This window comes from Indicator indicator, chromosome 14 (genome assembly GCF_027791375.1).
Source record: "Indicator indicator isolate 239-I01 chromosome 14, UM_Iind_1.1, whole genome shotgun sequence".
Taxonomy (NCBI): Eukaryota; Metazoa; Chordata; class Aves; order Piciformes; family Indicatoridae; genus Indicator; species Indicator indicator.
In genome coordinates this window covers 4,362,144-4,379,926 of record NC_072023.1, presented here as the reverse complement: position 1 = coordinate 4,379,926, position 17,783 = coordinate 4,362,144, and the positions used below count along the sequence as shown (strand labels likewise).

The window sequence follows — 17,783 nt, the reverse complement described above, 5'->3', positions numbered from 1 at the left end:
CCAGCCACAGGGGCTTTTTTCTCTCTATCTAGTATACCATATTGAAGAAGACAATAACCTTCTGATTACTGATGTCACACAACACAGTAAAAGGCAAAATTCCCAGTGCATTACTTTTTATTGATTCAGTTAAATAGTTATTTGGTTTTGGTTTTGTCCAACATCTTAGTAGAAGATAGCAGTAAAGGAATCTCCTACAATATATAAGGAGAGAGCTATATTTGCTTTAATTTTGCTCTTTCCCAACTCAAATCTGAATTACCCTTAAAAGTGTAAAGCAGTCACCACATCCATGTATAAGAGCTCCTTGCACTCCCCTCTTTTGTTGATCTCCTCTTACCCTGTACACTTCAGAAAAAAAAATACTGTAATTTTTTACCATAGTACTAGAAATCAAATAAGTAACATTAAAAAAAAAAAAATCTTTGGGAGCAATGATCACAGTTTTAGGACCTTGATTCAGTTGCTCATACAGAGCTGTCCATGACACACAGGCATTTGGGTGTCCCAAGCTGTGGTTTTAGAAAGGCAGTGAAATTCCATACTTCCTGCAAGCCTCTTGCAGATGCCTTGAATTTCCTTGGACCACTGGGATGGTGTTAGCTAACGATGTTTTGGCAGTTGAATCTTGCCCTATTTGTCTACAACAGAAGTGTCTGAGCTCTAGCTATCTAGATTTTATTTAAAGCTAATGCATATCTTTGTATAACTAATGAAGCTTAGGGCTTGTTTCTGTGACCTAATGTTTCTTCAGGATAACACATCTAAATGTAGAATATATTCTAAATTCTAATTAATACTCTTTTAGTGGATTGTCATGGACATAAAAAGGAATTTATCATGCTCACTGAATTGTAACTGGATTGTAAGAAATCCTACCTTGCAAGTCTGAAAACCTGATCTTCACCTCCCAAGCAATGATGTCGTCATTTGTAATTAAAGCTTTTTGATGCATAAGGAAAAGACTAATATGCAGAGGCCAGTTGTATGGAGCATTAGTGTAAGCATTGTTGAAAATACTGAGTCTGCTTCTACTGTAGACATTTTTAAACTTGGGGAAAATAACAATAGGAATTTTGGAAATTAAGATGTGTAAACCTATCTAATCCTGTGAGAAATTTAAGAATCATCATCTCTTTTCATATGCCCATGAGGTGATTAGTGGTAAACGTGATCGTGATGGCACATTAGCACTTTCTGTCCTTTAGAACCTTGTATGCTGAGCCAATCCATCAACCAAGAAACAAAGCAAATCAGTCAGACTTGACAGGATGTAAATCAGTGCAGCTGCTTTTATAGTCCACATTAGATGAGTCCAGTTATCCTAAAATCTGAGTTTATCTAACCTTAAAAAAAATATACATATATATATTTTGGTTATTCTGAACATAGAAAACACAACATTCATTCATTTATTTATGTGTGTGTATATATATCTATCTCCTATTCTTTTTCCATTTCCTTGAAATAAAGGAAATGGGAAATTCCTTGAAATAAAGGAAATGGGAAATTCCTTGAAATAAAGGAAATGGAGGGTGGCAAGTCCTCATTAACTATGTGGAAAAGAAAAACCAGAATGAGCTCCCATTACAGAATCCTTTTGACAGTTTCTCAGGTATGAGGGAAACAGGAAGGAATATTGTTAGACTATGCTGCAGTTCAGTAATTTTTAGCTGCCAAATGATCCCTGAAGCCTGATATTTTCTGACTTGTACAGAAACATCTCTTCATTTATTGCAACTTAAGCCAGGAACTAGAAGAGAATGACAACCACAAATACTTCCCTGCTGGCCCCATCTATTATAGCACCTCTCACAACAGCACAGGAGCTAATCTTTCCTAGGTAAATTTGGTAGATTCTCAACTTTCTTTTTGCTATGAAATGTTCCACTGAGACTTACAAACCATTGTGATGTTCACTTTAGTTTTGTTACCAGAGAAAGAAGTGAGAAAATGAAAATGTAATTATTATACCATTTCATCACAAAAGGAAATATATTCAAATCTATTCCTAATGACACTGCGAGTGCTGTATACAGAAACAGAGAAGTCACCCAAATGGGTTGCAGGAACTAATTTGATGCTGATATTCTGTCTCTGGTGGAGCAGACCCAGGTAGTAAATCGTTATTTGTTGCCTGATGGGAAGATCCTACTGTGAAAATAAACAGCTGTCCACAATGAAGAAATTGTTTACAAGAAACCATTACATGTCAGACAGTTTATTCCCTTGAGAAAGGAGGGAAGGCATGAAATACTGAGCAGCTGGATTTTTTTCTAGAATGTTTATTTCAAAGAAAAATACTTGGATTTATTATTATTATTTGCAAAGCTTTATTTATTTAGATTATGAAAGCATGATCCTTTCTTGTATTCACACTTCATGTTGCTTGGAAGGGAAGACTGAATGATCTTAGAGGTCTTTTCCAACCAAAACAATTCCATGAGACTGATTCTATGACTAACTAATCTTCTTTGAGGTTATTGCCTGTTGTATGTTCTTGAATTGGTTATAGTTGTATGCACACACTGTATCTGGGGAAGTTTTCTGCAGCCACATCTGATGGGGCATATAACCTCCCTTCTTTCTCTCCTGAATGTCTTTTGATAAATTTTTCTCCCAAGAATGTCAGTTCAATGCTTCTCAAGTGGGACTATCTGGGAGCAAAACCTAGCCTTCAGTAACCTATCATTGAACAGAGTTAACAAAAAGTCTTTCCTGTGGAAAGAGCAAAATCTTTCTCATATAACTTGATCCCTCTGTTACCCTCTTCTGAATATTTGAAGTGTGGTTAAAGTAAGCTGAGGTGACTATTGATGAGGCCTTGAAACAGAACGAAGTGGTGGGCAGAAAACTGTATTAATTACCTTCAGCACCAATCTGTGCTTCTTTCTTGTCTGTCCTATGTATGAGTGATGCATCTGCAAGGCTGATTTTTACTTGCAAGGCTTTCATGTGCTAAATAGCTAAGGGGCAGCTGTGCTTAAGCACAGCCACACAGGTCTCACAGCAAAAGAACAGGGACAGAAACGCAGGGACTGCTGAAGTAACAGGGAGTTTGTGTTCTTTATGGATTTAGCTGTTTGTCAGAGACAGTCATTCTGTTTGACTCTCACACCAGTAAGTAATTAAGTGCATTAAGTACACTTAACTAGAACTGAATGGAACATTTCTCACTCTAGAAGTCATTTCATAGCTTCCTAGATGGTGCCTCTATTACCACATCTCATCAGCATTACAGTCCCGTGTTTGGTATCTCCACAAACAGTGCAGGGCTCTCAAAGCAATTCTCTGACTCTTCTGTCAGGGAAGGTCATTACTAATTATCTATTGATGAGTCTGTCCATAGAGTGAAAGAAGATGATGTTTCTTATTCTGGGGAAAAGGAGAATGAGACTTTCAGCTCAGTTAAGATGCTCCTGACAAGTATTTAGCCTGCATCCTCACTATGAGATTTCCAAAGAGTATGGCAAGGCCTTCTTGGCAGATCCCTGTTCCTCATTTGATAAGCTAGGCTTTCAAATCACAGGATACTCATTCACATGTGGCACATGAACAATTTTACATTTACGTACTAGGTCAGACAGCAAAGTATAGGAGAGAATTAAGGCTTTCTGGAATGCTATTCAAATTCTTCCATGTCAGCGATGTTAATACAAGGATTCACTTCCATTCCTTTCTAAGGCTGTGCCAAAATGTGTTTGATTCAACATATTAACATATATGCATTTCTTTCTGCATGAGTTTAATTTAAATCCAAGATTCCTGTGCAGACTCATGATGATTCAGGAAGAGCCCTTCTGTGTACTAAGACTTGCCTACCTAAAGGACTGGCAGCTTTGATGAGATAACTTCTCAAGAAAAGTTGGAATTGTCTATGACAGGAAGGGTTTACACTGTCAGACGTCAGGTATCATCTGTTATCTGCAGAATGTCTCCATTTTGGATGTCGGCCAAACTGACACCTGAACATTCATTTAGATTTTCATTAAGTGCAACATTATTGCTGAAATGTTCCAGCCTGATATTTGCTTTGGAAGAACAGTTTGTCAGTTTGTATTTGAAACTGTATTAGAAACTGTAAGACCTCATCCAGGTAATGTAGTGTTCCTGCAGGGACCATTTCTTAGGATCCTCCATACAAGTTTGCATTCCTCAACTATTCCTCTTTATCCTACCATAGCTAAGTTAATGTGAATGGATATTTCCTTCCTTTTGATATCTTTGTTGCACTTCCAAAGTTAATTCTGGTTGGTAGGACTGAGAAGAAGAAGCTTCTGTCATTGCTTTCACAGAGCCATTTGCACCCTGTGCAGCTTATGTCTGTTCCTGCAGAAATTTGTTAGGGAAAATTCTCCATTTACAGCACTGGAGCTGCTTTTGTTTATTTGGGGTTTGTTTTTTAATGGAGTGGATTTGCCCACATAGTGGAAGCACATATTGGAGATCCACCACAATTACAGATAAATAGGCTTTCTTCTGTGAACTCTGCAGGTTGTCAGCTAAGGCCCACAGACATGAGATTTGAGTACAATCATTGTCTTAATGCAGAGCTGCAGGTGTTACAGAGTATTTGGGAACGTGGAGTGCATGTCTTTGTGACCCACCAAGAAAGGAACTCTGTAAATTCACATGGGCTGTAAAGACCACCATAACTGTGCACAGGCAATAGCATTTCCCCCAGAATCTGAACTAAGGCATTTCTTTACTAACAGAATTCTAAAGGCATGAAATCATGTGGAGCTTTTGGGCTCCTGCTAAGTCATTCTGGTGCTTGGTTACCATCACAGCTGGAATCTATGCCTTATTTCACAGTCCTTTCTATATCCTCTGACCTGATTTTAACTTTACATTGTTCAAACAGTATTAAGAACATTCAGAGAAGGTGAGAACAATTTTTCAAATCCCTTTAATGGTCCTTCAAAATGCCATATAATGGTAACAGCCCTGCAAAATATGGCCAAGCAGCAGCTTCCCAAGCACCTGCAGGTGTGTAGGTATTTATAAGCCAGCTGTAGGTTATATAGCTGAGGTACTGATAGAAAGGTAGTTATTGCAGTGCAAAGCTCTGTGGAGGATGCAAGTTTCATTTGAGAGGTTGAGTATATTTTCATGTAATTCATCTATGTTAATCAGTTATGATGCTCATAGTACCCAGGAAAGTTGTTGCTGATGGCTACTAGCATGCTCTAAATCAGGTATGTGTTTATATAACCTGTTGAGCTGAGTTGCACATGTTAGGATTTTCCAGGATGAAGTATGAGTTCCTTTAGAAAACTTCCTTTCAAGTCATTCTTGTTATAATCATAGTGCTTGGATTCACAATCAGTAATTCAGGGTAATGAAAGTAAAATATCTGTGTTTGGTTTGTGCCTCATTTTGAGTAGGTGTTAAGAGAGTTCTGTATCCTGCCCTAGCACAGAATTAATCTATGGCCTGACAAACTTAAGTGTAGATATGCAATATATAACTTACCAAATGCTTTTAAATTATAGTAGGTTTTGTAAGTTGAAATAATGTTGTGAGCAGCCTTCTGTTTTCAAAATAATTTGTTATTTTAAAATGTATGAAGTATTTGTAACTTCACATAAATGCTATTTTTATTCACAGATAATGCACCTCAGGTAGCAATTACTGCACCAGGATCTGGTAACCGTAGAAACAGCTCCACAGGCCCAACACCTGACTGCTCTCCTCCATCACCAGACACTGCACTTAAAAACATAGTGAAAGTTATACGTCCTCAGGTAGGTGATCATCTCTTATTAGTTGTGTTTTTCATCTTAAAAGCAGGCTGTGATGCATGTATTCTGGGAGGATGTTATCACTGTACACATATGGACAGGTTAAAGACAGAACATAAAATATTTTTTATACTTAGGCAGCAATCTTGAGAGGTGGAGAAGGTAGAATGTTTCAGGAATGAGCCCCACAACATACAGAGAGTTACCAGTACGTTTTTCTTACAGCACTAATGGTGAAGGAAGTCTTCATATAATTATGTCCTGGCTTAATACATCCCACTCTCCCAAGTCCCTCTTCATCTACACAGATGGGAAGGAAAGTCACAAAAAAGCCCCAAACCCTCTGTGATGAGATCAAGAGTTTTATTGGAAAACTATACAATGCACAATTACCTCAGCCTGTTTGCAGCAAAGCAGCAGCAGAAGCCAGTGATAAAACCAGTTCCCCCAACCCAAGGGTACATCAGCCAGCTCAGTGAAAAAGACCAACACCCCAAAAAACCAGAAACCAGGACAGGAAGCCTCTCATGTTACAATCTGAACTTCAAGCTCCATGATACTTTGCTCCAGCCAGCACTTACGTTTTGAAGCTGGTATGATGGCAGCATGGTGTTGAATATCATCAACAGATTCAATTCAACCCATGACAAGTATTGTGAGTTTTTATGTACTATTAGTTTTCTTCCAAGTTTATGTTCTCTTTTTATCAGCATTGATTCCAAATTGACTCTTTCAGATTTTCTTTCCTCTTTCTGTATCTCCATTTCCATGGTCCCCTAATGTTTCATGCCTTCTTTAGTTTGCTTTCTTGTCTAGTTATGCTTCTCAACTTTCATCCTAAATGTATTTCTAATAGTATTTGGTAAACAAGACAGTGTGTGGAGAAACTTGAGTTCCTTTTGTAATTCTTTAAGGAGTACAGCCTTTTAAAATAAATAATCCACATAAAAGAGTTTATTTTAGAATCTTAGGTTAACATGGGTTAAAAGAAACTGCAGGGGATTATCTAGTTTTCTGCTTAAATAGTCATGACATTAGGTGTGTCAGAGCTAGCTGTCACAACTACACACCGAACTAACTAATTGTAAAACTTTTTTTGATGTGAACCAAAAAAAACCCTATCTACTCCTCTCCTACCAATTACTGAGTTCAAATGCATCTATCTGTTCTTTGTTGCTGAGCTGAACTCTGCAACTGAGCCCCTTTGATACCAGTGGATGCAGGCTTTGTATCATCAGTATGTGGCTGACATCTGCTATACTTGAGCAGTAAGCTGGTATTTTGGTAAGAATTGTATAGAACGGGTTTGCTTTAGTGCCGCACAAGTGGGCACATTACAGTGATGGAGTTGGGTCTTCTTGTCAGTGCTCATTGGAGTACCCAGATCAGAAGGTCTTGCAGGATTAAAGGTGATAAGAAGATGCACCTGTGTGTCGGTGTGAGCTGAAATTCCCCCCCCCACCAACAATAACCAGGCTAGCCCAGTCTGGAAGCAAATGAAAAGCTGTATTTACAAGCAGAGTCTAAAATCTACAATGAAATGCAATGAATATGTACAAATATACAAAATTCACAACATTCACAAATATATACAATCAACAGAAAAAGCACAATCGATCTCCCTTTGCTTCCCCCCAAGGGGACCCTCCCAAAGGGGCCTCCCTCTCCCAGGAGCTTCCCCCCCAGACCCCCCTAGACAGAGAAGCAGAGTTAGTTAAACAGAAAGTTGTTAACTTAGCTGCCAAGGTCAGTACGTGTTATCTTCAGCCAGAAGAGAAGAAGAAAACAGCAGCCAGACAGCCCAGCAACTGCCCCCACTGCCGAATGCAGAATGTGCAGAATGCCTACTTTGTTTTGGGTAATAGTTCTTAAACATTTCTATCTATCCAATGGAAGTGTTTAGAACAATCGTTATTTTGCTTTCTTACACCCAATAGTGACTTATTTACATTCTTTCACTTTCTCTGTTCTGAACTTTGCAAGGAAAAATTAAAAAGACAGTTTCAAACCATCACAACCTGCCATTTGTCTCTGGCAGCCACTGGTTTCTGTATCTGACAGTGTCAATGTGCAACAGTTCTAATGAGTTCCTGGAGCAGACCATCCCTCTTTGACGCTACAGGAGGTTGGATTGCACATTCTGGTTTAAATTTAGATTTCAGGGGGTCTAAAATACCAGGCCATCCCTCTTTGACACTACAGGAGGCTGGATTGCACATTCTGTTTTAAATCTAGATTTCAGGGGGTCTAAAATAACAGCTTCTTATCCTTTTCTATTTTTATAGCTGTTTCACGTTTTGCTTGTTCCTGTAGTCTCTCTGTCCCTCCCACCCGACATCAGTGTAGTACTGAAATGCTGCCTTCCCTCTAAGCTGTTTTTTATAGTAGGTGGCAAGCAAACAGAAAGGTATTGGATTATTGTTAGAACAAGCTCTTGTGTGACAGCTTATTGAAAATAGCATTCAGAAAGCTGTTTCCATCATGATATTGCCAACAGATGGACCCAGAACACTGAATGGTGATGTTCTCCTGCTAGTTAACTCAGAATGGATTCAGCACATTCTAGGGAGCTGTTTTCACATTTAAATCATACCATTTACTGACTCCCAGTGTTCTCATTGTTCTGCAGAACAAAAGCTAGCTGCGTGAATATATATGGTCAGAACTTCACCACATTTGCTAAAATGTCTCTCATGTGGCCCTACATGTGGCATGCTTCTTGTGCAGAAAACAGCAGCAGAAAGGCACACGTGGGCTAGTGCTTAATATACATTGTAAATCTATGTGCTAAACACAGGAAGTTGGATACACCATAGCATTCAGATCCCATTATGCTTTTTTTGTCTCCATGTGTTTTATCCTTCAGTATTCCTCCTGAAACATCACTGATTTTGCTGCTTACCCAATCGCCTTCCCCCGAGATCTCAACCCGAGAATTTAGACAGAGGAGTGGTAGATATTTGCAATGTAATGTTTGCAAACCATTAGTGTTAATTCTGCCTGCATATTTAATTCCTTTATTCTATGCCTGCTGCCTTCAATTACATGGCAAACTCTTTGAAGGTTAACACAATGGGATTCTATTCTTGACTGACCTCTCCCCACTCATGTAGAACTAATGAATACTGTTACACAATGTATGCAAAATAATTAATTTTCTGATGTCTGCCGGGGCCTCTTTGCACTCTTATAGCAAAATTCACAGATTTTAAACAGATCTGAAACAGGGATCACAGACATTTCTAAAACAGCTGTCACTCTTTTCCCCTTTTCATATGTCTTGTGCACTAAGCACAGCAAAGAGCCAAGGAAAGAATGGGAAGCTCTTCAGCAGCTAGTTTTGCACTAAGCAGGCTTTGGTAGCTGGGATGAAGCTGTCAGGGAAGTTTGGCCTTTCAACTCATTAATTTATAGGCTTACTTATAAGAGTTTACCTGCAGTGAGGAGAAGTGCTGTGTTTCTGTGTAACCAGCAGTAGAGGAGAGCAAAGATTCCTTCCTTCAACCAATCTGATGAGGACAGGGAGTGAAAGAACAGAAACCTGGTGAGCTGAGTTTAAAGGCAGGGGTGGTGGTCATTCACCTGACAGAGTTTGAAGATGTTTGTCTAAATGTCAGGTTTAGCACAGCAGCCTGCCTTTTCTCCTGTTCCAGATGCTCACATACCCCATGCAGCTGGTGGGGGACTCTGCAGGTACACCTGCTGCTTAGGGTCCTTGATGAGGAAAGAGGCTGTGATACTGCACTGCCAGCCCATGGGGTGAAAGTGCCACTGCTGAGAAATGTGAGATAGGAACAATCTCATACACAGAGACTCTTTCTGGAGTCTGGGTCATGGTTAAGGGATCCCTCATTTAGTTAGGAAGAATTTTGAGATGAGAAACCTCCATTAAGAGAACCCATCACTCTAAAATCAAAGTAAAACTCTCTTTGAATATGTCTCAACTATTCAGATTCACAGACTTGCAGATTGCATGAGATTAGAAGGGACCCTCAAAGATCATTTTGTCCAGTCCCCTGCAGTGAGAAGTTACACCTCCAACTGAATCACACTGCCCAGGGCCACGTCAAGTCTGACCTTGAATGTCTCCAGGGGCAGGGCCTTAACCACACTCCTGGGCAACCTCTTCCAGTATTTACTACTCTCAGACCTTCCTTATTTATTTGTTCAGCTCATTTTGAACAAATAAACTGTATAGATAGAGACTGTCTCTTGTCAGTGCTGTTCACTTGTGGGTCGCTGGCCAATTCATATACAACTGAGTTCTGGCTTCTCACCTTTGAAATGTTTTATTAAATGTAATTCAACATTTGCATATTCTCTTCTTGTCTGTCTTAGATATGTTTCAAATGGCTTACTGTAGGTACAGCTTTTGATGTCTGAATGTAGATGATATAAAGGTGACTTGGATTTTATCTATCATGAATTAGTTATTTTCCCCATTTTATGTGATTAACCCAGCTACCTAAGAGTGTTGTTTCAGTGATATAAAGAGGACTTCTGGTAGAAAGATGAAGAAACAGAGAATATAATTGTTTCTGAAAGAATAAAATTTCATCAGCTCTGGTTTTATTGCTAAGATCTGCAGTAATCTATTCATTCCAGTAAGAGGGTTTTTTTCTTGGGGGTTTGTCTGTGCTATCTTTATATTAGTCATCATTTTTTTCTATTTATCTTTTTTGACCTTTTCAAACAAAGTTACAATTCTATATGTGGTTCATCATTCCTCTGGCTAAGACAATATATAGATAATATAATAATAATAGAAGATAGTAGTTCAAACATTAGGGGACAAAAGAAATTTTCTCCTTTTTCTGTAAGCAGTAATAGATTCCTGCAGGACATCTGTAGCCTCTGATAGACCTGTTCCACTTGTTTGGGCTACCAGGTGTGACCTGCTTAATGTACAACCATTTTGTGTATGCACAGTGAGCTTAGCATACCTATGTGGGTGCAGTTTATCTAGGCATAGGGTAAGACAAGGACCATGATATTCCACCCCCTGTAGCAGCCTAGACATGAATTAACAGTACCCAGCCATAGGAAATATGTACTCCACAGCCTCTCTAGTTGACCTGAGTAACAGCAATTTATTTCCAAGGAAGTAATATCTCACCTTTTCTGCAGTGAGATGCAGGAACCTACTTTGAACAAACTCAAGCAAACAAAATCACCTTTAGAGGCAGCTCTGGAAAATCACAGTTCCAGAAAATAAACTTCCCAACTAATTGTTCTGCAAACAGGATTTCCAACTGGATTTTCCCATGGTGAAATAACTCTAGCTCCTGCCCTATGCCAACAGCCTACTGCAGTGCCCTTAGTTCTTCCCAAATGAAACTTACCCCTTGTCACACTTAATCCTGAGTTGGCATATGCCTGTCTCTGCAAACTCAGTGAAATCCCCACTGCAAGCTTTTGCACCAGTGCACAAATATGAAACACAAACTGTGTTACATTTCATCACAAAATGAGGGCTGGAGAAAAGAGTTATGCAATAAATTCTCAGTGCTCACTTTCTGAATGAGACCACAGTACAGGTGTGGTGTAAAGACCTTTCTCCTATGGACTGATTTCTGTGCTCAGCCCAAGTTACAGCATGCTTAGCCACACAGGGAGTAACCAGGAAAATCACCAAGGAGAAATACAGTACAGGCACAGGATGCTTCTTGATCAGGTGCTTGCTTCTTTTTCTGGGATGCTGGATTTTGTGCAACCATTTGCAACGTCCAAACTTAGCACAAGAAGCAAATAAGATTTACAAAAAGGCTTTACTGAGAGTTATGGTTTTGTAGGGGCTCAAACCCATCATCTCCAAGGTAAAAGCCACCCCTTTGTATATGATTTTACAAAGTTCTGGGAGGTGCTGAGCATTCCAAATCTTACTAAAATAAAAATGTGTTCTGTGGTCTTCAGGAGGGCAGGTTTAGCCATTATTATTAGTGTGCCTGCTCTGGAGATTTCTCTTCCCTTATGCAGTGTTTCCAAGTTTGCATATATCCATTAGGGCTGCAAGCACTTTAAGGTAGTTGACATCAGTCAGTGCCCTTGGTTCTAGGTGGCAGAGGTGTAGCTCTCTCTCTGTTTTTGCTTGTGAACTGTTAAAGTGTCTGTGTAGATCTGCTGCACACAGTTTGATATATTTAATTCTAATGATGTTGAAATGATCAAAGGAACAAACAGATAAATAAAATCCCTCAATAACCCTTACAAAGAAAACAAAGAATTAAAAAATAGCAGTTCAGCTATGTATGACTGAAAATAGGACAAGTACTATAAAATTCTGTTATACTGAAATACTGAGTACCAAGTACAGAAAGAGGGGGGAAAAGAAAAAAAAGAAAGAAAGAAAAAAAAAAAAAAGCTTGTGGCTGGAAGTGTTTCTCAGGACTGATTGTTTCTCCCCCCACCCCCTTTATCACCACAGAATTAGTGGGTAGAAGACAAGTAACAGTTCCAGAGCAGGCTATTCTGTGACTACTTAATAACAGCATTAACCAAAATATTATTGAAGAGATGCGTTGTAAAAGATCTTCTTTGACAAGTAACTATAAAGCTTAATTCTATTTAGATTATTTTAATTAGAGCTGAGATAATATGAAAACATAAACACATCTACTCAATACACAGCACTAATGAAAGCAGCAGAAAGTATGTGTGAGTGCATTTAATTACAAGTTCATCAGGATACTAAAGAACAAGTATAAATTAAAGCAGAATAACACTCTTTATAGTCAGGAGAATTGGTTTTAGAATATCACTTCTGCATGTGTACGGTTTCTGTGTTTAACTTGATTGCTTACCTGGAGAGATGCTCCTAATTGTTTCCTAATTCAATAAAAGTACAAAGAGATTCATAGATTAATAGAATGGTTTGAGTTGGAAGGGATCTTCAAGATCATCTAGTTCCAACTCCTCTGCCACTAGACCAGGTTGCTCAAGGCCTCATCCAGTCTGACCTTGAGCACCTCCAGGGAGTGGGCATCCATGACTTCCCCAAACAACCTGTTCCACTGTCTCACCACCCTCACTGGGAAGAATTTATTTCTAATATCCAGTCAAAATCTGCCCTCCTCAAGCTTCAATCCATTCTCTCTCATCCTATCACAGCAAGTCTTTGTAAAAAGTCCTTCTCCAGTTTTCTTGTAGCCCCCTTTCAGGTACTGGAAGACTGCTAATGCAGCCTTTTGTCCCCATAGGGGAGGTGCTTCAGCCCTCTGACCACCTTTGTGGCTGCTTCTGGACCTGCTCCAGCAGTTCAATGTCCTTCTTACTCTGAATCCAATTCTTAATCTGAATTGGATTCAGAAGAATAGAATATTTTGTATATTTGAACTTGTAACAGAACATATGGTTGAAATGCTAAGCAGAATACAGTTGAGATGCTGAAATGTGCACTGGTAAAGTAAGCTCTGAGCTCTGGAAGGCTGTCATCTATACTGTTGAACTGCTAACACAGTACAAGCTATTGCTTTAGTCCTGCACCATTCTTTCTGTCCAGAAGTATCCATTCTTGGGCCTGATTTGGAATCTCAGTGGTCTAAGGACCATTCCTAGGAGGTAATTCTGCTTTGAAGATTCTGCTCTGAGGGTTGATGAAGTTTAATATCAGGGATATGAACCAATCCTTACCAACTGCCCTGCCCTGGTACATACAATGCTTGGAAACAGTATGACAGAATCTGGAAGATTAAAACCTTACCTATAGTGCCTTCATGAATATCTCACCCCCATTAATAGCATTTTCTTTTGTTTCTGTGTAGTACTGGCTGGTTTTTGAGCATCTTAGTTATTGTGTAATCCTTTAGCATCACCTAAAAATGGAGCTGAAGAAAATGGCCTTATATCTGTTTTCCAGCTCTTTCAGTGGAAATACTGGCTTTTAATTTTTGAAAGTTAAAAAGTGTTTATAGCTGAGGAATAAGACATTCCTCTTATTTATCAAATGTGTCTCTCCCAATTCAGACCTCATTTCAAGCAATGTTTTCCTGGGATAGCAATAATGGTGTATCTTCAAAATCTGGTCAAATCTTATCAAAGAGAGAAACCTCTACAAAGGTGTTTTTAGTGTTCAGGACTGCTCCACAGCTGCAATATGGTTGCAATTAAAACCAAAGTAGAAGCCAAGGAGTATAGAAACAGGGATAAGATTTGTATTTCCCTTATTTATCCCCAGTCTGATATGTTATCTATGATGAAAGCTAGAAGGGGGCAACAACCTCCTCAACCTTTAATTGCGTACTCCAGCAGAGGACTCACATTGCTTGGCTTCTAACCACAGGCTACAGGAAAGAGCTGTGTGTCTGAGCCATCCTTGAGTTATCACTTACAGTGAAATGATCAAAGTATGCTGATGGGCCATGAGATTACTGTAAAGAAGTATGCACTTACTACTTGTGCAGAATGCAAGAGGTGTCTTTCTCTAAATTAAAAATCAGTCAAACAGAAACTTCTAGGACTTTGGCACTGTGATGCCATTAAATATTAATCTGTTTTTAAAATGTGTTATGCTTTTACTAATGAAAGGGATCTACAATTAAAAATATTGGGTTATTTTTCTCTTCTGCCCCTCTTCCCTCCCTCGTCTTCTGCCCCTCTTCCCTCCCTCGTCTTCTGCCCCTCTTCCCTCCCTCGTCTGTTGCTCCTCATTTAAAATTCCCCCTGATCCTGTAAACTCCCTGTTGTGGCTCCTTGGCATATAATTGTTGCCAGCCACTGTGTAATTTCTGTCTTGTGCTCTTAAATTAAATTAAGATGTTGAGAAGTAAAAACAAGACTGGGTGCTGAAACTGCCTATATTTTATTTTAAATTGCAGTCATAATTTAAGATAAAGCTCTACAAAATGAAAAAAGAGAAAATTATATCACCTTGTTAAAAAGATAATGTGTCTTCAGCTTGTTTAACATCGTATTTTGAGGCTTGACAGAATAATTGATTCAGGAGTAATAGTTCAGTGTATTCTTTCACTTCTAGGTGACATAGATGAATCAAACCCAGTTCCATTGTAATCTCCAGTTTTTGCAATTTCAAGGCTACTTGATCATCATAGTTCAGGTCCTATAAATCAAATAAGTCTTGGCAGCAGCACTGACAGATGAAAATGTATCAGGCCTGCTGATTTCTGCAAATCAAAACTGAGGTACTGGGGACAGAAGTGAAGGCGGCTGTGCTCTCACAGGCTGTATGTTACCCAAAATATCATGAATGTTATGGGGTTTTATGTAAGTCACCATGAGCAAAAGAGACAAAAATAGAAACAGAGAATGGTATATTGGAATGTTGAGGCAGAGGACAGAGACCATGATATCATAAAAGTGGTGTGAAAGTTGTCCTAAAAAGGCAGGCTAGAGGTTACCATTTGGTGTCCTTGAAATTGAAGGACAATGAGAGAGATTGTAAGGACTGATAAAGTCACTCATGGGAGATAGGACCATTAGGGAGTTCACTCGAAAGACCCTGATGGCAAAACCACAGAGAAGAAGGTTTTGGAAGACCAAGTAGAACTGGAATCAGCTAGGATACTGAGAAGGGTGTTTTAGAGTATGGAGTTTGGGAGGGAATATAAAAATGGATAGGCAAAAACTGAGGAAGAGAAAGGGATGCAAGAGAAAAATGTGTAGAAATAGAATGGGATCTTAAGAAAAAAAAAGGAAACTGGAGAGAGGAAAATTTCTGAAGTAGGAGTGATTTATTCAGACAGTCAGAAGAATGGAATTTCCTGGTCAGGTATGAAAATAAGGGATTTATGTGGCCACATAATCTCGATTGTGTTGAGTAGATCTCAGCTGAGCGTAATGGGATCTTAAATAGCCAGCGCAGGTGTAGGTAGCTGTGCTGTAAGTTTAGTTATACAATTCTGGAACTGAATTCAATCCTCAGTGTACAAAAAAAAAAAAAAAATCAAATATTTTTCTATGGTTTTGGTGCAAACTATGCTTTAGAGAGACACAGAGAGATGCAGTCAACACAAACTAGTTTACTGCATCTCACCTAGCATATATCAATGAACAATTAGCATACTTTAACAACATGACTTTTTGCAGGATGCAGCAAAAGTGCAGAAAGGCTCCTTTAGTTAGCTACAAAAGCTCAGATGCTAGATTGCTATGTAGTTTATGTGGAAAAATTATTGGCACATTTTGACAGATGGACCTTGTTAACTCCAAAGAATATAGCAGGTGTGTTATGCTGTAGAGGACTAGAGGCTGCATGAGGTTCTATATTGAATCTTTAGATTGGAAAGATATATTCAAGTGAGATCTGTTTCTCTGAATTAATAACAATAATGTCAAAGTTCAAAATAATATAGTAGTTATTTTGTATCCCCCAGGTCAGCAGATGGTCTCATGTTATCATGAACAAACTGTAAATACATTTCTAGGTTCCATAATCATCTCTGCAAATCGCTCCAAGCTTATTTTGTGACACTAACACATGTCTCCAGAGCAAGTCATAGCTACTTATTAATGGACATATTTTTAGAATCTCTGAGCATTTATAAACTACACTGACCTGTAAAATAGGCATCCAGACAGTTTGGGGGTTTTCTGGTTTGTTTCCTCCCTTCCTCACCTCCCCTGTCCCCCAAGGTGTTACAGATGTTTCTTGTGAAACTTTTACAGGTGTTAGAGTAGTTTGTAATACTACTGGGATGTAATGGAACAGATGCCACTCTTGTGACTCCAAGAAAGCACACGGGTGAAGCAGTGGCTGGAGACCTGGCTGACTGAAAGTCAGAGCAGTTGCTTTTGAAGCAGCTTGGGAAGAGCTGCACCATTGCAGCTGCCCTTTTAGGTAGCTACTGTCTCAGTTCAAGAGTAACCCAGAGACCTCACACATCATATTACCTGAAGCATCACCTTTTCAACACAGAAGCTGAAGTTCTGCAAAACCACAAAGACACCATGGCTTGGGAAAGAGCCAGAAACACATTTATAAATGACCAGAGATAATTTTCAGTTTTATAAATAATTAGGTCATTGAAGAAATTGTTGTCTATCAAAAACATGTAGTTTAGGTTTAATTAATATGCATTAATATTTTTGGTCTGATCAGAGAGTCATTTTGGCTCAGGTCCCAAACAATGACTTTTAAGCAGACTGGCTGATGTTGGAGTCTGTCCCTGTTCATTGAACTCTCCCATGAAATTACTAGCTCTAGGAGTAAGCCTTTCAAGGCAGAAGCTGATTTTAATTATTAAAGAAAGTAAATCCCCTCAATAGACCATAGATAAGTTCCAGATGAATGCCCAAATTTACCCTTTGCAATTTTTCTCAGTTTTAAGAGGACACAGTTAATTCACATGCTGCCCATCACAACTTCAGCAGTCAACATTATACAATCCTGAGTGTATTTTATTTTTCATCTGACATTCCAGGTTTTTTTTTTAGTGAAAATAGTCTGGTTTTGTGTTTGTAACACAAACATTGCAGGACTCATAACCTGAAAATGAAATAGACCACAAACAAAATTGAAGGTTACTCCATTGGGGTAGATTGTATGTTAACAGGTAGTTCTATGGAAAGGATGGTGAATACCTTCATGGTCCAGGGAAGATCTTATTGCTCCCAGAGCAGTAATTTGGTCTTGAGCAAATAACAAGCAGCAAATTCTTGACCTTTACAAATATTCTGACCTGTTAAGCCTGAGATAGTGTAATAAGAAGAGTTAATGCACCCTTTACTCTGCTTTTCTATTTACCTTTCCCAGCTTTAATTATCTAAGGTAGCAGTTTGTGTGGTGAAATAAATACACAGACAGCTGTACACCTAGATTCAGAGCTTTTCTATTTTGGAGGAAATTAATGGTTCAGGTCATTAGTCTTGAAGCAGCAAGGAACACTATGGGGTTAGGATCTTTTGAGTATGAAGCCAGATGAGTGCTGCAACAGGCTATTTAGCAGGACATTGCAAACCAGCAGTAGTCTGTGACTTACAGTCCATGACATTAAGCACCAAGGTTACATCTCTGCTAGTAAGTAGTGCAGTGCAATGCAGATCTGGGGAGTGAAAAAGTTGTTGCTGACCTGATGGTCAAATTAT

General features: G+C 38.9%; 1 protein-coding gene across 1 annotated transcript in view; it reads left to right on the top strand.

Moving 5' to 3' along the window:
• ANKS1B (ankyrin repeat and sterile alpha motif domain containing 1B) overlaps window positions 1-17,783 on the top strand; it is a 390,775-nt gene that overhangs the window by 117,799 nt on the left and 255,193 nt on the right. Inside the window, 1 exon segment of the mRNA XM_054386772.1 lies at window positions 5,611-5,747. Within this exon segment, the coding sequence (XP_054242747.1) occupies window positions 5,611-5,747 (137 nt within the window).